A 27941-nucleotide genomic window follows, 5' to 3' on the forward strand; every position below is an offset into this window, starting at 1 on the left:
CTGGTAAGAGTCTAGAGGCTAGATGAAGGCGGCTAACCGGACTCCAGGTACTCGAAACTGAACACAGATATAAATGGAAATATTTTTGTGTCACGTGTGTCCTTGCAGCGATTCTTTTTCAGTTGTAATTGTATCAAGTCTCCCGTCATCATCACTGGTACATTTTGTCTTTCTGTGGGAGGGAAGAGTCATGATAAAAAGCTATGAGAAACTGATCTTAAAGGATTCTATTTTCGTAACATTTACTGATGTAGATCTATGTTCAGACAAAGTGCAGTCTAACGGGGCTGCTAAACAAAACTTGATCACCGTGGCCCGGCCGGGCAACTTTCGGGAGCGAAAAGAATGATAAAAAGACATCAAAACACACAAAATGTCAATATCAGATACATGGCCATGATATGTGTATATTTCTAGGGCTTCATTTTGATTTTTCGTTTCTTGAAACATCCTGACCGGGCCATCAACATCCTGATTTCTTCCGACCTTAGTTGTTTTTTTCACGATGACCTGCGCAAAAATAATGGGGCCTGTCTTCTTGGCACAGTCAGATTAGACTTGACGGGGGTGATCATCTCGGGTGTGAAAGTAGTTGATCCGCTAGTGATATAGCACAGTGGTGCGAAATATCTCTTTACTTTCGATGCGATACGCCTGGTTACAGATACTGAGATACAAACATGCGTCTTGTAACATACATGGGGATTTCAATTCTTTTCAATTTTTTTGTCCTCGCTACAAGTGAATACTAGTACACCGACGATATCCGTGACAGACTATGTCGTGGCATATTACTCGAGTCTAGTGTGTTGTGCCTTGAAGTGCCGCGATGGTGTTGGATGTTGTGTTTCCTGCGCGAAATCACTCTCCAAGCAGAGGTTGGTGGGAAAAATCGTGACCTTTTCCTTTCATAATTTTTTCCACGTTGGTGGGAAGGCCGGTCGAAAAAAAATTATGATAGGAAAAGGTCACGATTTTCTCAACCAACTTCTGCTTGGAGAGTAGCGCGAAATACTTCTTTCAGGAAACTTGAGTCAAATTCAAAGCCGGTCTGGTTGCGCCATCAACATTTCAGCTTGACCCACTTCCATGTTATATATAACTTTTTCAAATCAGCTATTTAGCCATTATCGTTTCCTTCGGTTTGCAATGCCACCATTCACTCAGTCACGGTGACAAATTTAGCACCTTAGAACTTCTCAGATTTTACCGCATAAAATGACGGGAAAATGTCAATTTTTTTATTATTTGGAACGCTCTGGAAGACGACTGGTGCACGTGACGTCAAAGTGTCGTGGCGGCCGCGGCGGTAACACTTGTGAATTCAGCTTTCCTCGTTTCACGTTCGCTTCCACTCTCTGTAGATCGTCAGCAAAAAAAAATGGTGGCGCTCACGAAATATCTTCGTCGACAATGTTCCGGGTTTGCTTACAAAAATCTGATATAACGTCCTTGCAAGGAGAAAGGACGACATGTCACATGGGCTCGGCGCATCGTGAGGACTTGGTGGCATGATTTGCTTGACGCAACGTAATTTTAAATCCAATGCACTACCTGAAATTTTGCAGTCAGGATACCCCTTTCACGACTATTATAACAAAGGACGATATAGATAGTCTAATAGACTTCTAATAGAAAATCTTATACTGTATAATATCCTTGTTATAACCTGTACAGCTGCTCGTCACGAGCAGTACAAGACATGGGTAACCCTATCCGCATGGGAAATGTTATACGTGTCGTTACCATGGCAGCAACCCTGGCTCTAGTCTTTAGATGTGCCGATTGGATAGGGCGCGCAACGTCATGCAAAAAATCGAATTAACTTGCGACCAAACACAGCCAGTAACGTTACAATCACAATCCCCAGGTCGCAAACTGTATTCCTCGGCCAACCAACTCCTCTGATGTGTTTTCAGTAGATATTTGGAATAAGAAGTGGACGACGCGGAAACGATTGCGGAGGACGGCTGTAGCCTCTCAAGTTGCTATCAGTATCACTTCTTTGCGAAATCCAGTTTTCACGCTGTTTGCACTTGATAAGTTGATTGATTATTGACAGGCCTTTGTTTTTGCACAACTTGCCGCCTTTGTCTGATGCCGCCCGGTGGCAAATTTTCGGTGTCAGAATCGTCACCTACTTGCATTTGTTTTCAATTTGGCTGTTGACGAAAGACAGAAATTGATGTGCGCATGGATGACGATATTATGCAAGGAACTTTGCACAAGAAATGTGTAAAATCAAGGAGGCTTCCCCGTTTGTATTAATAAAGCGCTACACTCGCGGCGGTAAGTTCTCAAGGAACATTTGTGAACGCAAGACGCTGCATGAAATCGGCTGTTTTTGACGTTTTTTATCGGAGTTTCTATTTTGAACATTTAGATCTACCATGTTCTCCTGTTTTGTTTTACAAAATAAAAACACGTAAAAACAGCCGGAGCCAGACTCCGGGACCTCCTCGCTACGGTGCTAAGTGGTGCCCGCCAGCCTAATTCATTAGTGCACGCCGGAGGAGTTTCACGGGGGTGACCAGAGGCTGGGAAAACCGACAGGATACAGCCTACAGGCCACACACTGGGCCACGTAAGGATCCAGGCAGTCGCGCATACGGTTCAGCGCACACGGCCTACCGACTTCCCGCTGCGCTGTCTAAAAATAAGCTGAAGCCGAGTGTGCATGTGGCGAGGGGATTAGCGTGTCAATTAAACTTTCGAAATGTTTAGAAAGCCGATATACGTTTTGAAAAGATCGTAAACAGAGACAAGCTCTCGGTGGTAACTTTAGAAATGTTTGCAAACAATAAAGACTAATTATAAATAATGGCATATATGTGTTTCCTTTTTTTCGAAATGTTCATGATTACTAATTAAAAATTATAAATATAAGACAATGATTCTAAAATATTATAAATATCATTGAAAAACTCGCATGGTGTCTTGGAATGGACTCTAGTAAGTTTATTGTAAATTCTTGCCTGAAGGCTATTTGCAAGTTAAAGGAAAAAAAAAGCCAACAATGAAGAACACTAGAAAGGCAACATTTTTGAAAAAAATGCAGGATGTGGGCGAAGGGAAAAGAACGCAAAAATCGCAGGAAAAGAAGCAACAAGAAAGGCAACATTTTCGCGAAAATGCAGCAAAAAGAAAAAAAAAATTAAAAAACATTGTCTGTCCACGGATTCGATCCCGGAGCGTTGGTTTACCACGCGTGAATAATCCCATTGAGCCAGTGCTACAACATGATACGAGCACATGTTTTAACAGGTATACAAATGTATTGCGTTGCTTGAAAAAACCCGCAAGCTTCCGCTGGCTATTTTTCTCGCTTATAATCGAAGGTATTTCACTAAAACTTGGACAGAATACTAGAATATTTTTTTATGGGGCATTTTTATGTTGTTATTTAGCCGATTAGATGCTCTGAACTTGCTGCATTTTCAACGTTTTTGTGATACTGCGCTGCCGAGTGCCATTTTGTGACCTGTGCGTTGATAGGTTTACCCCTGACGTATCCACCAGACAGTCAGAATGTTAGCCAATCAAAAAGCTGGAAACGTGGACTGCATGCTACAGGTTCCATTTTTTCTGAGTTTTGATTGGTCGGGTGGAATATCTGTAGAGAATACTAAATGTGTGGCTCCGCCCACATAAATATAACGTGTGACACACACTGACAACTCAAGTTGAAGTGCTCACTCCAATACATGTGCAAATTCCAATACATGTATATCTATTTCTGAAACAGTGGAAGACGGAAAATCCCACTTATGCTGTAATGTGTCCACTAGGTTATTTGATGTTAGGAGGATAGTTTGGAGCAATCATTGCCTTTATGCAAATTTCTTCAGTTATTTCCAGGACCCCTGTTGGTTTGCTCCTACTCTTAGGATTACTAATTACTGAACACTTATGCATTGGGTACTTGAAAATTTGTAAAACTAACTATGATGATGATGAAAACTAACTGCAATATCAAGACAGTGTTTCAAAATTAAAGATGACACAGCATTGTCGTTCTTCTGGCTGAAGAAAAGAGTCAGAATATAGGAAGAGATTCAGACTAGAACACTTTCCATTAGGAACTTCTCTTTCTTGTGTCTTGCAGTTTCTACATGACATCCTGGACACCCTGTTTGCCATCATGGATGAGAACACAGAGGCTTATGGGAAGCAGGTCTTCCAGGTCCTGGTGTGCATCATCGACATGCTCCACAGTGAGAAGTTCCAGCACTTCAGGGAGGTGTTGGACACGTACATCCAGAAACACTTTTCTGGGGCACTCGTGTACAAGTAAGTCTTCTTGTTTTTGACACAAAAATATGTCTGTTTTGTATCAAATAGTCGGGGTATTTGGTTTGTCTGGAGATTTGTTCATCATAAGCACCCCGCTTTTGAGAAGTACAAGTATGTTGTCATCATCAACGTGATCCTATAGTTACAGATAAATGTCCATAGGGTGACAATGTCCCTGTACTTCCCCTTGCAGAGAACTGATAGCTTGCTTCAAACGAACGTTGGACACTTGCGTGACGTCAGGCATGGACAAGCAGGAACATGCTCAGGATATGTTGAAGGTAGGTTTATAGTATAACAATGTTGCTGGTGCTGGTGATAGACTTGTAATCATGAATATTCTTGTGCTGATTCTACATTTTATATTGTTTACCCATGCAATCCAATACATCAAGACATGTGATTCATGTTAGCATTTGTCATTCTTAATTCATGCTACAATTTGTTTTCACTGCACGTAATATCAGTGCTTAAAAGCACAGATGTTAAGTGCAGTGACAGAGCCATAACCCTGTACATCTGACACTTTGGGGCTTGTTCTGTTCCATAGGCAATAGAGTATATTTTCAAATTCATCATCCAGTCCAGAGTATTGTATGGAAGGTATGTGCCATGTTCCCTTTACCAAAGATCTGTTCCTTTTTTCATGATATTCCTTCTTCTTTTACCTGCATATCGAGGCATTAAGAAGTTGACACAGATTGATAATAATTAAAAAACAGATGTTTTCTCATAATAGTTTATTCCATTTGGAAGAATTGTATCATCACACCCATTGATCTGTTGTAAGATGAGTCTGTAGCTATTTTGGGAGGTCTGTTTTAAGTTAGGGGCTTAAACATGTACATGAATAAAAGACAAATGTTGCCAATTACACCACCCACTTTTGAAATGAACCAATATACATAACCTTTGCATTACATTTAACATTACACATTATGTACAGACTACTAGTTTCCTACATGTATGTTGATTTTGCACTGTTGTTCTCCTCAGAGCCACCTGCGGGCAGGAGGCAGAGTCCTTCAAGGATGACTTCATGACCATGTTCACATCCATCAACAGGGTCTTGGCACAACCTGTAGAAGCACTACTACAAGTTCAGGTATGTAACAGAAATGTAGTATGATGGCTTGTGTTCTTTTTTGTTGAAAAGCAAAGATTAAAACTGAATATGCACAAGAACATATCCACTAACAAAAGACAGTGGATGCTATCTAAAATGCCTAACTGGTTACCAATCTGTCCAATTAAGTAAGAGAAATACTCCTTACGTATCGCACTACCATGCTGTCTAACCTTCATAGACAAAGAAAACCATGTGAAGAATCAAAAGTACATTTCTTGTTGATATTTTCAGGTGACCTTGTTAAAGTACTTTCATTCCATATACGATGAGCTGCTGAGATTATTTGACCTCCGTGAGGTCGCCAACTTCATCGCCAACGCTCTGGACAGCATTCCGCTGGACCACAACCTGACTCTGCTGAACCAGACCAAGCTCAAGTGTATAGAACACACCATCAAGGCTGGCATATTCCGAGAAACAGGTAGGGTTCAGGATACTTTTCTGTTCACGGTTTTCACGGTGATGACTGTAACGTGAACTTGTCATTACTGATAACAAATGATACAAGATACTTTTTTGTATGCACCTGCAACCACCATGAACATTTAGTTCTGAGAACAAGTTAAATTTTCTCAGACCGTGAAAGTTTAGTACTGAGAAGACAAAGTGAATTACAGTACATGTGCTAGTCTGTAAGTAATGCACTCTTTGCTATTGCAGAGGATTAAGAAAGGTAACAGAGACAAAGGTCAACACTAAGACCTCTTGACCTCACTTCTCAACATATCATGTGAAAATTTTAATCATTGAATTGTTTGGGTAGTAAGATTGCTCTAATTTGTGTCAAATTAAATCTGCCATCAGGTATTTTGCTATGTTTGAAAGTCGATTTGATAATCTTCCATAGGAATAATCTTAATAACAAATCACTGCCCCTGGAAGACTGATGGTTTTGTTACCTGGATCGTGCCTAGCTGTTCATCCTGGATTGAAATATTTCAAACCACAGGGGAAGATGACACCCACCATTTGATGGGGACTGTATTGCCTCAAATTAATATAGATGAGTGATAATTGATCATGACGCAAAACATCCTAGAAGCATTACCTGGTACATGTATACTGAACCTACCTCTGCAGCTTCCCGTGCCATCCTGCTGGCGACATGTCTGCGACACCTGTCCCACCACATGAGGCAGAAACAGGAGCTGAAACTGGGCGTGGCTGCTGTAGGTGACATCATCATCCTCATCCAGGAGCTGTCTGACAACCAGGTAGGGCAGCTCTTTATACTACAGTCAAAACTGCACAAGAAGACAACTCAGGGGCCTGATTATACCTGGTCTATATAGACAGGTGGTCACTATAGACAGGATTCCTAATGCTTGTGTCAAAGGGAAGAATTATCACCTGACCACCACCAAAAATTGGTCACATTGGCCATGTTATTCTTATGCAGACGTTTATACTTTTGATAAGTTTTTTTGCATCAAATTTTGAAGAAATTTGCTATAAATTTTCTAACCCATCAGAACAATTTTTTTGGTTCTGACAGGTAGTGTCTGCCATTGTACATCCAAAGTTCTCGTATTGCAACCGTATGTTTCCCATTGTGAACACTATTTAAATTGAATGACTCTATTTTCCCTCCTTTCCAATGTCCAGTCCATGTCCCATGTGGTACAGGACAATGTCCAGTTGCTGGTGGACAGTCTGTTGGAGCTGATGTTCCAAGGTGTTATGACCATAGACAGGACAGGAGAAGTGGCTGTGAGTGTCCAACAATTATTATATCTTGCAAATCTATTCCTTTTGTCCCTGCATCCTATATCCAGATGTACAAGCTACAAATGTACGTCTCCTACACTCGAGGAATCGTAGTTACAGCTGAATTTAGTTAGATTTGAATCAATTTTTACTTTGCAGGGCCACTATGTGTCGTGCCTGATCGGCTTGTTGGGACTTATGAACGAGGAACACTACAGATGTCTGCTGGAAGGGCTCACAGACAGGAAGAAACTTAGGGTATGGTCACAGCTTTAATCATATTGTTTTCCAGTATGCCAGCTTGAAAATTTACTTCAGTTAAAACTGCTCAAGAAGACCACTCAGGACTGATAACTTGTCTGTATCTGTGGAAAATAGAAAGACCTGACTTTTAGTAGCAGTTGCATCATTATTTACCGGACAGAACCACATGATGTTTTTCTTTCCATTTTTATATCAGGACTTCCTGCTGAGAATATTCATCGTGTTCCGTGAGCTGGTCAAGCAGGACCACTTTCCTCGGGACTGGGTCACCATGAGAATGCTCACCAACAAGTATGAAATACAGTCATTCTTCTGTAACATTGTCATAAGGACAGTATTCACAAGTAAACTGTTCTTTTTCTTTAAACATCAGTGCCAAAAGCCATGGCTGGATTGTGGTTGCAGAATATTTTTTAATGTTATAAATTGCACCCTCAACTTCATCATATTCACTTGAAAAGCCCATGGACAAAAAAACTGCATTTTGCTACCTTGTCATCAAAGGAGTCAAGTGGGTCTTCCAAAGCTATGCAAAATTAGGGACCAAAACCAGAGAATAGTTTTGTTTAATTGTTATGTAAGACTCATGTCCATTGTGTACTGAATATGACATCTGCTGTGTTCTCCAGTGTGGTGCTGACTGCTCTGCAGTACTTCTCCCAGGCCCTGACTGAAACATTCCTCTTCATGTTTGACCAGCAGGTAGGGATGAACTTACAGCAGTCTAAGGATAGGAGCTTGTAAAATTTTGCAAGTTCACAAAGTTTGAATGAATGCATGATAAAGATAAAAAGTTTTAGAAGCAAGGAACAGTACTCAATGGTGATGTATATTGGATTACACTGTTGTTGATACAGGTCATGTACTACCTGTAAATTGTTCCACATGTACACCACACAAGCATTTGATAACTGGCCTTTATGAAAGACTTTGCCATTGTATTGCTGGGATTGATGTTGGAAAATGATAATATGAGTAGTACAGTATACTGATATATAATATATAATAAGAAATGTAAGTTGATTTGGTAGATGGATATATTTCCCACAGGGGTCTATATCTGCATGTACTCAATGTTTCAGTATCGTCATTTTGCAGTACTGAATACTGTTACAATAGTAATACCTATATAAATCATGACCACACCTTTTCAGCTGTGGAGCAGCTATTTTGGCCTTGCTGTAGCCTTCCTCACCCAGGCTAGTCTACAACTCGAGAGTTTCACTGAAGCCAAGAGAAACAAGATCCTGGAAAAGTGAGCAGACCTACTTTTACAGTCATGTCTAACTATTGTTTGTGTGTCTTGTTCTCTTTGCAATTGTTTCACTCTATAAGATGTGATTTTTAATTGTAGGAAATCATCAACCTTAAATAGATTTGTGTGCATTAAGTACATGAACCTACATGGACGCGATAAATCAATTAATTACTTGTCAGTTCATAAATGCACAGCTAACATCATTTGTGAGACAGGCATGATTAATATTGTATTTCAATATCTGCCCATTGTGTAATATTAATGAAGCTATAGACTCTCTTAATATAAGCCAATTAGTGTGAGTTCCCATGTGGGATTTCATGCAAAAATCTATGCTGTTTCCCCTTAGGGCAACATTATGATGTGGGATTCCCATATTCCCAGGGGAATTTAGATTATCTCCCGACCTGTCACTTCGATGCTTTTATCTAATATTGATGTGCCTTTTCTGTGGCAGATACTGTGACATGAGGGTCCCTATGGGGTTTGAGATCCTCTCCATGTGGCAGAGTTTAGGTGAGTCATTGGGATCAGTTTTCCCCTGAGAACTCCCCTAGATGATGTCATGTTTTCCAGCTCTAATGGTTATGTACCATTTACCGTTGCGGGTTAGTCTTCAGGTTTATCTGCAAGGTTATTAGCTTTTATCTGATTACTGTGGCATTTTTGTTTGGCTTTAGTCACCTATGTTGATGAATGAGTTGTCAAGTTCTTAAATGGTAAAGACCAGGACGTTATCAAATGTCTATTTATTATGAAACAATGGCAGGTAGGTAGCATTGTAACTTAAGTGTGCTTTGTCCATCCAAAGCATGCTAAATCTACTATGTTTTGCTGAATTTCCTGTCCACATTTCAATGATATCCCTGTTTCCCCATGTTTGGGCCTTATTCAGTTATTGTTGTACTGTACATAAATGATAACTATTGTATAGAGACTGAAAGGAGACTTTTGTTTCATCACAGGAGAGCACAAGTTGAACTTCCTTCCTGGCATGGTGGGGTCCTTCCTGGAGATCTCACTTGTCCCTGAGACAGAGCTGAGGAAGGCTCTCATACCGGTGTTCCACGACATGATGGAGTGTGAACAGGCCACCAGAGGGAGCTTCAAGGAGGTATGTGCATGTATATTCTACAATATGTTACACTTGCAATGTTTATTGTAGCCTGGATACCAGACTGGCCTGATCTGCTGTAGAATTTCCTTGGGGGCATGTTGGCCCTGGAGCCATGGAGTAGGGCTGTATAGTCTGGCATCCCAGCTATGTTTTTCGCAATGATAAGATGCAGTTAAGGACACCAGTTTTCAACATCAAGATTTTTGCAGTTTTCTGCTCAGATTAGGTTTTAGGCAGTCAGTCAGATGATATTATGCTCTGAGTAACTCATACTATGTTTGTTGTTTCCTTTATTGTCCACACATGGAAAGAAAAATACAAAAAAAGTCATTTGTGCTAATATTAGATATGATTTTAACTTGTACAATGGATGGGTCTTTTATCTTCTAGCTATTGAAGATATTTTAAGATTGTGAATTCTGTGAACTTGAAGTTAGATTGGTTCTGTTCGTGTTTCCAGGTTGAGTGTGAGATGATTGACAAGCTGGACATCCTGATCAGTCAGGACAAGGGAGATGATGAGTACAGGGAACTCTTCCACTCCATGTGAGTCAAGGACACGGACTTGCTTGCTTAGATAATACCTGAAATAAGCATGTGATAGATGGAATATCAGAGAAAGATTGAAGCTAAACCCAGTTAGCCAAAGTAAGCATAACCACCATCAAATCATCATCATCATCAATTCAGTCATCTTCTCTGAGTCATCATATTTTGCTTAGTCACTGATGAAAGGTAGTGGATGCTAACTGAAAATCTGACTGTTAAAACAATCTATCCAGTTGCTTAAGTAACCCTTGTGTGGTGTATCTTATTGCCTGGTGTCATCATTGCCATTTAGAAGAGCAATGTAAGATGTTTTGTAACTCTGTACCTTTTGGCATGAATGTGTACTCCAGCTTACTGGACCGTGTGCAGATAGAGAGTGCAGACTGGCAGGAGACTGCAGGGTCATTTGTCAACTCCATGACTAGACTATTGGAGAGGTTATTAGATTACAGGTCAGTTTTAAACTTTGTTACCATTGTTTTACATTTCAGTGTGTTACTGATCCATATCAGCATTTATGAGTAGGAACAGGCCTGGTACTTACTTTGGTTAATTCTTGCATATACATGTAATATATATATACTTACAGACAGTGTCAATAATTGTGAAACAACACTTTCACAATGGAAAGTATTCTATTGTCCAATTCACTTATACTTGAATTACATTGTGTCTTGTACCTTTCAGACATGTAATGAAGGGCAGTGAGAACAGAGACAAGAGAATGGGGTGCACCGTCAGCCTTCTGGTGAGTTTTTCTTTTTTACCATCCACTACGATCCATTGTGAAGTATGGAAATACCAAAAATGGAGTTAAGATTTATGCAGTGAGGTTATATACATGTAGTTCCAAGTAGTCTGCTCAAAACTGTCCAGGTTATGCATATCTGTTTAACGTTGAACGTTTAAGGGCAGCATGAGTTGAATGTCTTGTCTATTCATTTATCATTGATCAGTGACACGTTCTAGCCAGCCTGAATTTTTTTTCCATCCCCTGGATTTTGAATGGAAATCCTGTTGAAGGTGCGATGATCCTAGGGGGGTCTTGGGGCACGCTCCTCAGTAAAAATTTGAAATCCAGACCCTCTAAAACGCTTTTTCCTTTATTTTGAGTGGCAAATTTTGCTAGTAGACTCAGCTTGGTCCAATCAATATCTTTATATGCCAATTTTTGTCCAGCACAGATGACTGAATGGTCAAAATTTTTGTCCGTCCCCAGCAGCAAATACTGTCAAAGGATGGAAGGATGAATGCTGGCTAGAAACCTGCTACATGTATTCATTACAAGTAGATGCCATATTGTTGTTTTTCCCTCCAAAACAGCACTTCTACCACAATGACATCCAGCGTGAGGAGATGTACATCCGCTACATCTACAAGCTACACGACATGCACAAGGAGGCAGAGAACTACACGGAGGCGGGCTTCACACTCCTGCTGCACGCACACATGCTGAACTGGACAGGTCTCATGCTGCCCGAGGACGAGTGGTATCCACGGCAACAGGAACGGGAGAGGAAGGAGAAGATCTACGTCACTGTCATTGAGTATTTTGACAAGGGGAAGGTGAGATTTGTCATTCATGTGGTGGGAACAGTATTTTTGAAACAGTGGAGCCATAGTCTTGTGTTTCAGGAAAACTTGTGTGTCTATGGTCTTGTAATCTTCATCTTCAAGTTACATGATGATATGCTTTTAAGTGACATGCATGATGATATGCTTTAAAGTCACAGGAAAATACCATCTAACAATGAGGGTTTAAAGGTTATAATCATTAAGATAAGTCGACTTCATGAAATTTGCGTGCAAGATTTAATGGTATTGTTCCATCATTTGTCCCAATCCACTCAGAGCTGGGAGAATGGCATCCCCCTGTGTAAGGAGTTAGCAGTGCAGTATGAGAAGAAGTCATTTGAGTATGCCAAACTCAGTCACATATTGGTGAGTACCTCAGCTGTTGTTTTTCAGTCTAAGCTGCATTCAGTTGCAACGACGTTTTTGATATAACTTGATGGGGATTTTCAAATCTTGTGAAGTGATGTACACTCTGACTTCATTCCTACATAGCAAACCCAAGCCCACTTCTTTGAGAACATCCTGACTGAACTGAGACCAGAACGACCCTTCTTCAGAGTGGGGTATTATGGGAAGAAGTTTCCCTTCTTTCTCAGGGTAAGTGCACAAGTGTTGTATATCCTGACCATCAGCATCCATCACTTGCTATAGCTTTACCATCTTCAATAAAATACAATATAAACAAAGTGTTTTCATCTGTTATGATTTATTGGACCAACATCACAAAAGCAGAGATATTCAGACTTTTTACAAGGGTGGAAGATCATTGCCTTTGATTATGATACACACATATCTTTATGTTGTACTTGATAGTAGCTTTATCTATTCATTACTATGAGGTATGATACTTCACCCTCCAGTAAGCTTTGCACATTGTGCCCAATGCTGTGGATGTCATTTTTCTATAGCATGTCGACAAACTGAAAGCAAAGTGCAAATGTATGTCCAACTCTCAAGATACTCACTGTGTAACATATAAACCACAGCACAGCAAATCGGATATTACTGGAAACAAGCAGCCAAGCAACACAGCAAACACAATGCTGGCTGTTTATGATCAAACTGAAACATGTCCAAAACAGCACATTAAAAAAAGTTCCTAATGCTAATATATGTACATGTACTTCGAATCTGTACATAGAGAGACAAAAAAACTCACAGCAAACTGATTTACCATTATCATACAAATAGCAGCACTGCGTGGTGAAAAGTGGATAAACATTCTATGTTGCCAACATTAGGCAAGTAGCAGCAAAATATCATCTTCTCTGCCGTTATTTAGGTAGGTGCCTTAGTCTGATTAGAAATGGGGTAAGGGGTAGCAGTTCCTGTAATCAAACAGAAGTTTATTGTCCTCTGATTCTTTGTTCCCCTTGCTACAGAATAAGACGTTTGTGTACCAAGGCCAGCCGTATGAGAAGATTCAGGACTTCAGTCAGCGGCTGCAGACAGAGTTCCCTAACGCCTCCTTCATGACTCACAACCTGCCACTGGACGATGAAGTCATCAACTCAGACGTGGAATGTATCCTTTTGTACAACCTCTTTCTTCAGGCTAGATCAGTAGCCATTTAGTTTCATCATTTTTTTTCCTAAAAAGAGAAGCCCGCAGAATTTTCTTAGTTTTGCATTTTGCTCTTTAACACGTTTTCTGAAATTCACTCACATTAAGTACATTAAGAAAATAACTTACCCGAAGCAACTTTTTACTTGCCCGAAATTTTTCTGTGTATTTCTATATATTCTTTTATTATTGGCTCTACTTTTCTGTGTCTACCAATGTCTAAAGCCATGACTGTGAAAAGTAACCAGTATATGAAAATCTCACTCATGGAAAATCTTACTTAGTGGGGTAGGACATGCACTTGTCCGATCGGCACTTTCACTTGCCCAGGACAATTGGACTAGTGGACGTGTCCAACCCTGCTTTAACTTCAAAAGATATTTGGTTGCCTTAACTTGTGCCACAGATATCCAGATTTGTAAGGCAACCCCAGTACCTAAGGACTCGGACATCCTCCAGGATCAGACAGTGCCAGAGAAGATTGCCTCCTACTACAGGGCTAACAACATAGACACCTTCGTCTTTGACAGGCCTGTCCACAAGGGTGGTAAAGATGAAAACCTTTTCAAGGTAGACACTACATTTCAAAAATACACTTTACCATTTCATCAGATTCAAATCGCAAGTGGCAAAATTGCTCATCATGATCTAATTGGGAATGAATTTGGAAGAGGTGAATAGTAATTGTGATATTATAAACATATTGGAATGTATATGTTAATTATAGAACATGTGGCTGGAAAGAACCATCATGGTCACCACAAGCACACTACCTGGCATCCTGAAGTGGTTTGAGGTCAAGTCTGTTCAAGTGGTATGTACATTTTTACACTTTTTTTTTCATTCTTGTTTTCACTGTCACAGCACTGTTCAGATGATAAGCAAACCACATGTAGTTGAAAATTTTCATAAAAACTATGTCCTATCTTTAAGCAATTTTCAACAGTCTAAACTTTTAAGAAACACAAGTTTGTAGTTTTGAACAGGGGCTATTCCTTCAATTTCTTGGCCAGTTGGTGCCACTTGTTGCCTTCATTGTGGTCCCCCAGTTCGTCATGTGCCAGGCCCATCCTGTTGTATGCCACTGCAAGTTTCCCATTGTCTTTCATTTCTTCTGCCAGGTCCCTTAACTCCATGTAGTATTCCAGGGCCCTCTGTGGTTTCTTGCGCTTGTCCAGGTGCAGGTCCCCCAGCTTCAGGGTGATATCCCGTTGCTGCTGCTTATCTTCCAGCTCCTTGGCGAAGGCCAGGGCTGTCCCGTACAGCGTGGCAGCTTGTTCGTACTTCCCCCAGGATGTGTAGGAGTCGGCCATGTTCTGTTGGCCTATCATCTGGCCCTCCTTGTCGCCGTGACCCTGTTTGATCATGAGGTGTTTCTGGTGCAGCTCCACTGCCTGCTCGTACTCCCCCACAGCCTGGTACACCAGCCCCATCTTGCTGAACGTGAGAGCAATGTCGTCCTTCAAGTCCAGCTCCTCGGCCATGCTCAACATCTGCTGGTAAAACTTCATAGCTTTCTTCTGCTCTTTGAACTCTTCTCTGTACAAATCTCCCAGATGCATGGCGAGGGAACACTGCCTCTCCCTGTTCCCTGTCTCCACAGCGTGTGCCATGGCTGCGGTGTAGTGGAACTTGGCTTTCTTGGGGTTTCCTAGTTTCTTGATGGAAGCGGCAAGGTTCATCTGAGCAGCAACCTGCTTCAGCTTGTCTCCCATCTCCTCTCTCAGCTGCAGATTCTTCTCTTGCCAGTCAACGGCATCTTCGTACTTTCCCATCATGCCATGGGTCAGACCAAGTCTGTTGTAGGCTAGTGCCACCTTTTCCTTATCTTGTGTCTCTTCTGCAAGAGCCAGCATCTGTTTGTAGTACTCCACGGCTTTTTTGGGGTTGCCTACACCTTCCCTGTGTAGGTCTCCCAGCCTGCTGCATGCTAGGGCCATCTTTGCAGGATCCTTGAGCTCCTCAGACACTACAAGCACCCTCTCATAGTACTTGATGGCCACCTCTGGATCATCAAGTGCCTCTCTGTAGAGATCACCCAGCCTGCTGTAGGCTACCACTGCCTTGTTTTTATCCTTTACCTCCTCTGACACTGTTACCATCTCCTTGTAGTATTTTGCAGCTGTGTTAGGGTCAGCTATCTTATCTCGATACAAATCCCCAAGCCTTGTATAGGACAGTAATATTCCCACCTTGTCTTGTACCTCCTCCATTAACTTTAGCAACTGTGTGTATCGTTTTGCTGCTGCCTGTGAATCATTGAGATCATCCCTCAGGAGGTCTCCTAGCAACAAGAGCAGCTGTTTTGTCTGTCCTTTGTTTCCAAGGTCATCTGCTAGTCCCAAGGCAGATTCGTAGTGTTGTTTTGTGTCTGCATACTTCTGGAGGGCCATGCTGGCCTTGGCAATGCTCTTGTGAGCCGCAATCTGCCCCTCTTTGTTTTCGATGTACCTCCAAGTACGCAGAGTTTTCTGGTACCAGTCTATGGCTGATTGGTGGTCTCCTGTCTCCTCATTTGCCGTTCCGACTAGTCTGTAGGCTGTTGCGACCTTTTCCTTGTCCTGCATTTCCTCTGCCATTGTGAGGAGCTGTGTGTAGTACCAGAGTGCATTGTGTGGATCCCCCATCTGTCCCTGATACAGTTCTCCCAGCTCCAGGGTTGTCATCCACTGCAGCAGCATGCTGCCTGACTTAGCAGATAGGCCGGCAGCAGATTCATAGTTGGACTTTGCATGGTCATAGTTTCCCAAGATTTTGTATGTCAGACCAGCATTTCTGTGTGCAATGCACTTAGCCATGACATCATCTTTCTCTTCCTCATCTTGCATTCTTCGTATCCTCAGGTCCTTCTGGTGCCAGAGTAACGCAGTAACATGCTCCCCCATTGCTCCATACACCGTCCCAATCCTGTTGTAGGATAGAGCCATGTTCTCCTCATCATTTATCTTTTCAGCATGGAGCAGCATGTGTTTGTAATACTTCAGTGCAGCTTTCTTCTCCTTGGCTTCCATGAACTGCATGTCTCCCATGATGTTGCATGCTTGTATCATCGCTGGTCTGTCATTCAGCTCCTCTCCCAGCTTCAGCTCCAGTGTGTAGTTCTTGAAGGCTGTTTTGGGGTCCCCTAACTTCTTGTGGTACAGGCCGCCCAGAGTTTGGGCTACCTCCAGCTGCTGCTGCTTGTTGTTCTTCTCCTTCGCCAGCTCCATGACAGACTCGTAGTGTGCCACAGCCTCCGAGACATTCCCTGAACTCAGCAGGGAGGAGGCCATGTTAGCGTGGCAGGCAGAGACTCCATCCTTGTTCCCTGTTGTCTTCTCTATCTCCATCATCCTTTCATGGTTCCACATGGCTTCCTTGTGCTTCCCCGAGACATCTAGGGCCACGGCCATCTTGTTGTAAGTCATGGCCTCCTTTGTCTTGTCGTGCATCTCTTGTGCAGATGTTAACATCTCTTCATAGTACATGATGGCTTTGTTTGGCATCTGCAGCTTGTGCCAGTACAGGTCTCCTATCTTGCAGTTGATGTCGAACTGTAGGGAACTGTTGCCAGTCTCCTCTGCAGCAGACAGTTCTGTTTGAAGATCGTCAATGGTCGACTGGGCATCTTGGATTTCATCTGGAGGAAGCAAGAAGGAATTATGCATTTTTTCATACCATATTTAGTGCGTCCTAGTGGTTTAGGATTTATGTGATATGCAATCACCGTCATTGCTATTGCTATCTCAGATATCCAAAGTGACTCGGGTAATGTCTTGTTTGGCATAACCATAGTTGGTTTCATTTATAACAAATGGGGTAGCTGCAATAAGCAAGCTAACCCAGTACCCAGTAATTACTAAATAGGAAAGGAAATGGCTTGTAACACAATACTGCAAGATAGGGTCTGATGAAGAGGCTCTGCAATGCCAGTGTCTGTTTGATTGAAACAAAAGCTCCATGTCCAAAACAGCTATAGTACGGTTTCATCTTCTCAGGGACATCCTCTTAGAAACAGGGCCACCTGTTAGATGTCAGCTGATACAAGACCAACCACTAAATGTTAGATCATGTTTCTCTTGTCTCCTTTGTCCTAGGGTAAGGTAGTTCAGCTGGGCCTGATTATAGGCAGGCGTTCCCATTAGTCTGAATACAATGTTACCAAACAATGATACTAGATATCTTTCCTGTCTATCTAATTATAAGTGGGCATTAGATTCCTGTTTTGTTTTTGTTGTGGGGGTCCCTCTTGTTTTGCAATTTTCTTGGGAGGTATGCCATTCTCTACTTAATTGTGCAAGATTGATATTCATACTGGTTTATGTGCCTTGGTTGTAAACCATAATGACTTAAGATCATTATCCCCTTTAAATCACAGTGAGACAGTAGACGTGTTGTGTTAGATCTCTTCTGCTTTTCGGAGAGGTAATGTATTTGCTTCCTTGTTTGATATAACACCACACAAATGTATTCGTCTTACCTGGTGAGGGTTCAGTGTGTACTGTTGTAACAGTGGGTCTGCTGACTGTGATGTAGCCTGACTCAGGATCCACCCTGAAGCTCCTCCCCTCCCTGGGTTCCTTGTCTTCCCCCAGCTGTAGGGATGATACGCACGGCACCAACTCCAGCTCTGGTCCTGTCACCGGGCCTGCTGGTTTCTTCACTCGTTTGAGCGGTGCAGACTTTGTGCTCTTCAGTCTGTCATCCATTGTCAAACTGGAACAAATGTATGATTGAAAGAATAAAAAAAATAGGCCATATGTGTAGATGCTTATGAACATCAAAGACTACATGTATGTCTAGGACTTAAATTTGGATTTTAGATATGCAACAGCTATGATAACACAAAACTAAAAAGTACGATCTTTCAGTTGTGAAGTATGTCATCTTTGGCAGTTTCTACAGAAAGCTCTGCAGCCTTTTTTTACAGTGGAAACTGAAATTTTAAAAGACAATAGTAAGTACATCATACAGTAAAGAAGGCAAATGATACAGAAAGAAGTAGACTGACTTACCACTAATTTGTGCTGTAAAGCGTCAACAATGTTCGTCAGTCCAGTTTATGTCTGGCAGATGTGGAGATAGTTCCAGACACGTCCTTGTTGGCCAGTTGTCCTCTCATCAAGAAACACTATAAGCTGAACTGTGCAGATTTTTGAATACAGAAATACCTTACGTGAAGTCAGGCACATACACAATGACGATGTGAGAAACCCGACAATGTAAGGTGCTAAAGACCATTATTTACTGCACAGCGTCTGCACTTGAGTCTAGACCATCTCATGTTGTACCTCTGGTAGGGTGGAGAGCACCTAACAGTAGTTTGAAATTAAGGCATAACAGACAGCAAGAGAAGAAGTAAAGAAAGTATATAAAGAACTCTGATAAGATAATACAAATCTGTCTATTTGTAGATTGTAACAGTGCTGGAATTACCTGATTTTAGCACAGCAGATTTTCCTCAACCCACCTACAAATGTAGCACCCCTCCATGGTAGGTGAGATGTTTGGTAACTTACCTGTACAGGGTAAGTAAATAAAGTATCACTGTCAGAAGTAACAAAAGTCTCTTCCTGTAGACAAAGGAGAAAGCCCAATAGTTAGGAAACATATCAATAACCACCAGAGTCAATCAACATGGCGATAGGGTTACTGTGTCGTCCATTGTGGATTGGTCACTATGTCATTACAGTTACAATATAGGCTTTGCCTTTTGAAGCATTGTCACAGCATGTTGGGACTGTCCTATTGATTGATAATAAGAGTCAATCGGTTATACTTGTCCCCACCAGTTAAGATATTCATTTTTCATGTTGTGTCAAAGATGATATTTTTGGAGCTGTTTCTGCAGCGATATACACTGAAACAAATAAAGGCTGAATTCCAAGCCAGCCAAATCTGGGTCAGTTATGTCGGTAAAAGAGCAGCATTACACAATTTCAAACCATTGATGTCAATCAAAGAACACTTTGTGCGTCAGGAGATTAGCGTTTTCATGGCGGAAGAATTGGATGCCTCCGTGGAATCAATAGATGATAATGGAGTAAAAGCCCAATGGTTTCTCCATACAAAATGTAGTTCAGGTTACAGGATAGAGTCTGTATTGAGCAGGGCTGCCAGGATTTGTTGCGGAAGTCTAAACATTGGCCTATAACATTTGAATAGTCCTTTTTGTTAGTTGTTATGTCTTGTTATGTGTCAACATTAGCATGCCACCCAAACATAACTGTAATTCATCTTATTCCTTAAGCACTTAACAAAGCTGATGATCCATTTTGACTTTTAGTGGTTGAGTGAGTTGGAAAAGGTGTAAAGCAATTAATCTTAGTGAAAATGTTGGTCAAAGTAGAAGATCGGTTGACATGGCTACTTTTGTTCTGGCTTAGTGCATGTATATGGTGGTCCTTATGAAGACAACAAATGGGGGCTTCTATTAAATGACCTATCATGACTACCTAGGTTTCTAGCTCCCATGAAAAATCAATATATCTGGAAACTTATGTTTAATGTCAACACAATAAAGTACCAAGCTCAAGAACTATAAGCTGCCTGCTCCATCAGAATTAGGCAACATGTAAATTTGCTGTGTTGATCCTTTGGCTCTTGTCGTCTCGGGAGACAGTCGACAGCTTCAGTCAGGGCCTGAGTCAGTTACTGGTTATTCGTTAAAGTTCTAGCCTGGCAGTGCCTTTGATGATAAGTCGATATCTTGGCACAGCAGCCTCTTCCACAGAAAGTGCAGGTAAACAGTTCTCCGGTATTTGACCCCTCTTTTCCTTTCTTCCTCCTCTTTCTTGAAGATGGAAATGTGTGTGCATGTTGCAGGGCCCCACTGCAAAGCAGTGTAAACCACTGAGTGGACTACCCTGGGTAAAAATGACAGAAATAAATAAACTACATGACTTTGTGTAGATATCATCTTGTTGACTGAGTGTCTGACTGTTTCATATACAATAGGTTGAGATCAGCCCTATAGAGACAGCCATCCAGACCATGGATAACATGAACAAGGAGCTGCGTTCCCTGATCCATCAGCACACCACCGACCAGACCAGGGGTGTACAGATCCTCAGCATGAGGTTAAACGGGGTCATCGATGCTGCTGTCAATGGTGGGATCTCTAAGTACCAGGAGGTAAGTTCTCTCTTTGTAGATTCAGCAGTATGGTTTACAGTCAAGCTTGTCCTATTACTGTTATATACAAGTATAAACAGTAGTTTTCGTTGTACAGTGTACAATACGTGGTGGGAAAAATATGGACAAATGTTTTAGCGGAAGTATTATTGACAAACAGAAAGTACATGTACAGTCTCTTTCCTATGGTTAACTACAAACTATGAATACAAAATAGCCCTTATACAACAAGTATTTGTAATATCTGCAATATCACGGAACGATCCAGTAAAGCTAATAATGGGTTTCAGTATCTTTTGTAATAACGAAGCAACCTTTTGTGTAACTACTATTTTTGCTTTATGAGAGTTGGCACATCTGCATATCTAGATAAAATCAAATCTAATTATGGTATCAAGCCTTTTGAAATCTGTTGAGCAAAGGCCGTCTTTGATTTTGTGTACCCTATTGCACATTTCAATCAGTTAAAAGCATCTTTTTTGCTTCAGGCCTTCTTTGAGGATGATTACATCAACGCCCACCCTGAGGACCAACAGCTAGTCCAGAGACTGAAGGGTCTGGTCATGGAGCAGGTCTGACAACTACACCTGTCTTGTGCCATCTGCTGTAGTGCACTGTACATTTGATAGCAATCCATCCCTGCAAAAGACAAACACTGTCAAGATAAAGAGAGATGTTCATACCTATGAGACACACAGACAGCACACCAGATTCTTTACTACTGTTCAGTTTTCCTGCCCATGTCTAGATGTTTGTGCAACAAAAATAATTCTTAGTGTTTTTTTTTTATATTAGAAATGTTTTGACAAGAAAAACCTGTTGATTGCTGGATTCTATTGTTCATTCATTCCTTCAATTTTGCTGAAATGTGTTAGTAATAAAAGGTTAATTGAAACTCTAATATGAATTTTTTTGTTAAAAAGGTGAGTGTACTTGAGAGTGGGCTGGCCATCCATGGGAAACTGGCTCCAGCAGAGGTGGTTCCTCTACACAGGAAGATGGTGGAGATGTTCACAGCCATGAAGGCCAATCTGGCTGGGCAGGTCAGACTCTCTACAAAGTCCACATTTGATATTGCCCGTTTCTTAACATAAAAAAACTTCTTGTCTGCAAGTAAAATCACTCTTACCTGTCATGGTCTTGAAGGAGGTTAGTTGTCAGTATTGGATGTAGCAGGAAATATATGGACTAGCCACCTGCTGTAGTGTTTGCTCAATTGTGTGTCCTTGGAGCTAAAAACACAGAGATGCGCCCGTCCTATACACTGAAAGGTGTGGGGAGAATTTTAACTTAACTTTCAGACAGATTGACAGAGCTTAGCTTAAGAGCCTGAAGATGACATCATATGTGATGCTGCTTTTTGTCCATCCTGTACAGAACTCCCCCAGCCTCTGGCACACCCAGAAGAGATTATCAGTGGCCTCTGCACCTGGAGCCTTAGGTCAAAGGTCATCATCCATCCCCTCCATCCCTCCAAGCCCTGAGAAGAAACCTGCCTCGCCCCTGTCTAAAAGGTAGAATATTTAGATTTCAGGTTTGCAATCTTTGTTATGTCTAGATAGGAAAGTAATGTATGTTTCATACCTTCCATGGCACAGGCTACAAACAGAAACATTGACATACATGTCCATTGAAGATGTTTTTTTATCTATGTATCATTTGTATAAGCAAATTTTGTTTACTGCTTGATTCATTCAACTTGTGGCAATGTTGCATTATGCTGTTGTATGATGATCAACACTGTACCCATCCACTAATCCATGTTGTCTCACCATGCAGTCTGCAGTCTCCACTGTTCCCTGTGAAAACCACCACATCTAAGACATATGCTATCAGTGCACAGGTGGGGCATCCTTCTTCATGTACATCTGTTCATACTTACTACTGCTTCAGCAATGTAGGGAAGATGATGTATAGATGACAGATGACGATACTGGGTGGGTTCACACGTGCATATATATTTAAGTCCGTATGAGGTCTGTATGGAAGTTGTAGCCTCTACCAGGCTCCACAGGTCGCTGAAAAAAAATAGAAATTGGACAAATATAGCCAGATAACCTGCCAGCAGAGTTAGGTGGTCGCAAACCATACTCCTTGGACATCTAACTCCTCTGGCATGTTATCTGTCTATATTTGTCCAACGTATACTATTTTTCCAGCGACCATTGGTGCCTGGTAGAGGCTAAAGCTTACGGACTTTATACGGATTTGAATGTATACGCAGGTGTGAACCCACCTTAAGGATGTGAAAGATCAGCGTATATTGATGAGACTTGTGTTGATGACATTTTCCAGCCTCCATCTTCTGTCCCGACCACCCCTGCGACTGCTGCGGCCCCCTCCCCCCTCCTACCGGAGAAGAGGAGGAACAGCACCCCCAACACTAACAACACACCAGCAGAACCACCAGTGAACCAGGTGGGTTCTCAACATAGGCTATGTTCTCAGGACCTAAGGAAAACACTCTCAACTTTAGTGTATACTATCTATCCAGTATCATATGCTACAGAGTTGGTTTGTCTTTTTCTGGCCATGCATGGACTAGACTACACAACTACATAAAAGCTGCATTTCTACCTCACAAGGGAGAAACAAATGTTTTGATGAAGGTTAGACATCTAGGTAATAAGATACACCAATTAGTACTTCCTCAAGCAACTGGATATGATTTTGGAAATGGTCAGATGTTTCAGGTAGAATCTACTACCTTTTGTCAGTGACACTAGCTTGAGTACATGTAATTGCTATTTGGAGAAACAAATTTGTCTGCATTTGAGAGCTGTCATCATCACTGACCTATGGTCCCTTGTCCCTGCAGCCTGTCCCTACCCATGTGAGTAGAGACAGTGTACTCAGACATGGCAGTGACCCCAGCCTTGGCAACACCAGGACTCAGTCTCCAGACAGAACGGACAGCAGTAAGTCAGCTGTAACAATCAGTCCTCACCTGCTTGTATCTTAAACCTACGTCTTGATATTCCTTCTTCATTTATTTTTGCCTTTTTGCCTTCTACTAGTTAGTTTCTTGAAATACCTTCCTTTGCATTTTTATGTATCTTGTTTTTCTCTTGAACCTTGTAAGCATTGAGAGTTTTATTCTGGATTTGCAAATGTAGCTGGATGTATTTGCAAATGTAGTTGGACCTATTCCATATGTGCATATGCTAAATGTACTAACAGGAGCAGACTGTTGCGTTAAAGTTGGCTCTGTTGTTAATGTTGGTGGTAAGCTCTACATGTTTTTAAGTTGCTCTTTTGCTAAAGAATCTTTATGAAGATTTATGTGACTGATGGTCGGCTATGGTTGATGATTTTCTTTCCCTACACTCTAGTCCTTACACGAAGTATGGACGTCATTCCGTATGGCACAACAAACAGGCACCCGGGCACTGGCAGACAGAACAGCCCGCGCAGTAGCTGGGCTGGGCCTAGTGTGGGCCCGCCCATTCCCCCTCGTACGGGCCTCAAAGGTGGTGGGATCAGTTTGGGCTTCATTTTTGTTTTGTTTTGTGCACCTGCTGTCCTGTCTGTATAGTGGCATGTTCACTTGTTCTGTCTGTCTCGTCTTCACTGTGATGTGCACTTTGTTTTGCTGTACATATTGACTGAACTTCTCCCACAGAATGTAAGTCTAGAACCATAACCTCATCCTTGTCACCCCTGGCTTGAGGCACGCAATTGTAACATATACATTGTGTGTGATGTTGAATGTTCACCAGTAGTTTTTCCTCACAAGTGTGCTTGTCAAGAGGGTTTGTATAAAAAAATCTACCTATAATCATCTATCTATGTTTTTCTCATGTCATAATGCATCCTGTTGGAAACACATGATCTCTGTTTTCTATGACACCCACTCATTTAGACGTTTAAGTTAGGTGTTTAATGTAGCAACAACAAGAGCAGTCAAACCTGCCTTAAAAGACCACTCAGAGGACCAATAAAATCTGGTCTAAATGTGGGCAAATGGTAACTATAGAAAGGAATCTTAATCCTTGTACCAATGGAAAAAATATTCATGGACCCTAAAAAAGTGGTCAGATTGGCCAGGTGGTCCTTATATGGAGGTGGTCACTTGTACAGATTTGACTGTATTTGTCAATGTGTTGTGGTTAAAGGAAATAGAAATACATCCAGAACGTTACAAATGATAGAAAACATGTAATACCTTATGTAATATGTGTCTTGCTCTTGTAGTTCTACAAAATGTGTTATGTTATTTTTGTGAGGTAATTTCCTGACTTCTTTCCTGCCCCCCCACCAGGAGGTTTCTCGCTGAACTCAACAGCCACATCATCAGCATCTTCCATCACCTCTAGTGTGTCCCAGGCTGGAGGAGAGGACTCTGTGCCCCCTGCTCTACCAGCCAGGGTCAAGAGGGTAAGTTTGGAATGACTTCAGAAAATCATCCTACATGTAGATATTTTAGATCATGCAATTTGTTGACAGTTGTGAGCTTGAAAAAACTTCATTGGCTCTTCAAAACATGCTGTCATGCTGGTATCACTGCTCTTTTAACCAATCACTGTACCTGGGATTTATGGAAGAGCAACAAAGTTACATCAGTGGCATTTTGGTAACTTCAGTACTCCACCACAATACATGTGTATGTGCCACTTCAAATTCAAAGCACCAGTCATCAAGGACTGTGAAAGGAGCAACTCAGGTGTAATACCAAATAGTGCAACTCTAATGGAGCCTTAATACAACATGACAAACTCAGTGAGTCATGATGTTCTGGACTAAAAGGGGGAACTGCGTGACCCCTAAACTACTACTATATGATGACATCACATGTAGTCTGCTGCTTAACTAACATGATAGAATTCCAGTGTTGTAGTGCTATGTTTGTTTTACTGTCATTTCATCAGTAGTTGCTGGAAGAAGTTTTGTGTGACTTTCTCATCCTCTGAACTCTTGTGTGATTTTTTTTCCATAGGCATCTGCAGTGTCTCTCCAGTCCCTGGACAGTGGCCTGGCCCCCAGTCCTCCCCCCACCCCAAACCGTGCCGCCCCCACCCCGGCATCCCTCCAGTCATCAGACACGTCTTCCATCTCCTCTACATCTTCAACAGACACCAATGGGTCCGTGGAATCAGCCACCATTCCTCCCATTCCCCCCAAACCTTCCAGAGTACGCCCTCTCCCACCGCTACCTACCACAGTAGAACCTCAAGTCAGCAAGTCCTTCGGGAGGCACGGACCACAGCCAGCCTTCTTTGACTCCACACCGTTAATTCCAGCGAAAAGTGGACAAACACCACGGATTCCGGAGAGCCCCGAGGGCAGTCAGTCCGTGTACATGTCGCCATCATCGGTATACATGTCCCCCACATCAGTGTACATGTCTCCATCCTCCGTGAGTCTGTCCTCCCCCCCTCCACTGGTAGAGAAGAAGAGGAACCAACAGGCAACAGCACAGCAGACGTACAAGCCTCTTCCCAAGCCTGTTCCAACACCTCGGAAAAGTGTCTCCGAAAATAGATAATGTAGATACTAGATAGTCTTTTCATTCTTCTTTAGGTAAATGGTTGTTTCGAGTTGTTTTGCTGAGCCACAATTTCATGTTGAGCCACAATTTCTTGTTTAGTCTAATTGTACTTTTGTGTTCACTTTGAGAAGTGAGATTTCTGTTCAGCTTTCTTGCAAGCAGATAGCTATTTTAAGGTGCTAGAAGTTATGTTAACTTGACGTTGTCTCATTCCATTATGAGCCATTATTTGACAATATATTACAATATATGCTATACAATTTTCTGGTTGTGGAAATAGTTATGTACTGCCAATAAAAATTATTGTTGATTATACTTTTATGAGAGCACAGTATGTACAAGTTATTTCGTATTCGAATACAGAAGTTTGATCAGGTGCTGTACATAATAAACATCAGAGCTCTGCCATGGAAAAAGCTACTGATATGTTACATACATAGCCACTGCCTATACTGTATACATACGTAACATTATATGATACATACATAGTGACAGTGGTATCTTTGTACTGTAAATACAGGTTGCTACTTTGTAATTTATAAAAAAAACTTCTACAATAAGATATTCAATCCATTATAAGTGAAGCAAACCTCATCATGTACTGTATACAGTAATGAATTAATTTCTGAACTTAAAAGTTTGGTTTAAATCAACATTTATGTTATAATAAAAGTTGTTCTGTTATAATAAAGTACTGGGCAAGATCTAAAGAATTCTGTATTTGAAGGGCAATGTATGGTTTTCGTAATGATTAGAAGTGTCAGCTTCTAATTTTGTTGCTTTGATTTTGTAAATCTGGTACAAGTGTGAGGCCACAAAGGGAGAAAGTTAAAGCATGTGTAAACCTTTAATTGTGTAGCTAAAGTGTACATTTAACCAACTCATGGTTCTTCTTTTTTCTGTTCAGAGGAAGTATTCTTGTTGCCTTTTCCTGATCAATTGGTGTTTGTTTGTAATCAGTTGCAATGGTTTGTTACTAACAAGCCACATGTACATAAAACACTGGTGTAATCATAAACATGCATCTTGTACAGGCCAGTAAGTAGATATTGAACCAGCCATACATTGGGATCAAGCAAAATGTATTATTGTAAATTTGGGACAATGGGATAAAAGCTGCTCATTCTTGTGGACTTCTGTTGTTGGGTGAGCAGTGAACAAACACAGGATGGTAGTTCTCTATCCTGCTTTAAAAACTGCTCCAAGCTTGCAATATATCTGTCACCTTTACTCCTAACAAGACATTTCTGAAGATTCCCATTTCTAAGGTAGAAAATCATTCAAGGAACCAAGGAAAATAACCTCCTTGAAGGAACCATGTATAGCAGAAGAGACTCCTATGGGACTCTTTATGTACTGCAGCTTCTGGCATTAGTGGAGTGATTTGTATGTGCTTTGTTAAAGATGTACAATGTAGCTAGCCTGCATGTTAGTCTTTTCCTATCATTTTGAGAGAGCTTGCTTAAGTTAGAATGCTGGCATCCAGGCTACAAAGTATTGCCATACAGCCCTAGCCACAACAAGTCTTGACAAACAACAGAGTACATAGCATATATGTGTCATGGCACTGGTAGCTTCTATCTTTGGGCATGTTATGTTATAGTTACATAGTTCCAAGTTCTCATTTAACCAAATCATGTTCACAATATGATGGGAGCTATTCATTTCCTATACTTGCTTCGTTGTATACAATATTCTCTACACATCTTTTGCACTTGATGTATAATTCAAGATCTATTTTGACGAGGCTTTACAACTTGACCGATGAGTATATTTTTGGTGTATACTAGTAAACAGCTGACAACTTGGTACTTGTATTTGTAAATACTGAAGGCATTCGGTCGAGTCAGCTTTGAGGGATTGTCTGTTGCTTCTTTGATGAAAG

General features: G+C 41.3%; 2 protein-coding genes across 3 annotated transcripts in view; one reads left to right on the plus strand and one right to left on the minus strand.

Annotated features, from left to right (window-relative positions):
* LOC118415544 (dedicator of cytokinesis protein 3-like) overlaps positions 1-26371 on the plus strand; it is a gene marked incomplete in the record, with an annotated part of 60575 nt that extends 34204 nt beyond the window's left edge. The window contains 32 exon segments of the mRNA XM_035820224.1: positions 4106-4290; positions 4487-4574; positions 4844-4896; positions 5290-5398; positions 5654-5843; positions 6503-6636; positions 7028-7132; positions 7289-7387; positions 7590-7684; positions 8023-8095; positions 8548-8648; positions 9109-9167; positions 9617-9765; positions 10229-10314; positions 10668-10769; positions 11005-11065; positions 11641-11883; positions 12169-12258; positions 12385-12489; positions 13275-13416; positions 13862-14025; positions 14183-14269; positions 20392-20568; positions 21057-21140; positions 21492-21611; positions 21946-22082; positions 22348-22411; positions 22864-22986; positions 23387-23486; positions 23901-24038; positions 24830-24945; positions 25505-26371. Coding sequence (XP_035676117.1) covers positions 4106-4290; positions 4487-4574; positions 4844-4896; positions 5290-5398; positions 5654-5843; positions 6503-6636; positions 7028-7132; positions 7289-7387; positions 7590-7684; positions 8023-8095; positions 8548-8648; positions 9109-9167; positions 9617-9765; positions 10229-10314; positions 10668-10769; positions 11005-11065; positions 11641-11883; positions 12169-12258; positions 12385-12489; positions 13275-13416; positions 13862-14025; positions 14183-14269; positions 20392-20568; positions 21057-21140; positions 21492-21611; positions 21946-22082; positions 22348-22411; positions 22864-22986; positions 23387-23486; positions 23901-24038; positions 24830-24945; positions 25505-26053 — 4128 coding nt within the window.
* On the minus strand, positions 14276-19477 carry LOC118415545 (tetratricopeptide repeat protein 28-like). 2 transcript variants are annotated; one of them, XM_035820226.1, is made up of 4 exons: positions 18871-19477; positions 18450-18577; positions 17915-18150; positions 14276-17074 (listed from the first exon to the last, which is right to left on the minus strand). In XM_035820226.1, the coding sequence occupies exons 3-4, from the start codon at positions 18141-18143 to the stop codon at positions 14445-14447; spliced, it is 2859 nt and encodes a 952-aa protein (XP_035676119.1). In that variant the 5' UTR covers positions 18144-18150; positions 18450-18577; positions 18871-19477; the 3' UTR covers positions 14276-14444. The 2 variants fall into 2 exon arrangements, with proteins under 2 accessions (XP_035676119.1, XP_035676118.1); XM_035820225.1 differs by lacking the exon at positions 18871-19477 and having other exon boundaries at positions 18450-18785.
* Positions 26372-27941: the final 1570 nt, after the last annotated feature.

Source organism: Branchiostoma floridae, chromosome 5 (assembly GCF_000003815.2).
Source record: "Branchiostoma floridae strain S238N-H82 chromosome 5, Bfl_VNyyK, whole genome shotgun sequence".
Taxonomy (NCBI): Eukaryota; Metazoa; Chordata; class Leptocardii; order Amphioxiformes; family Branchiostomatidae; genus Branchiostoma; species Branchiostoma floridae.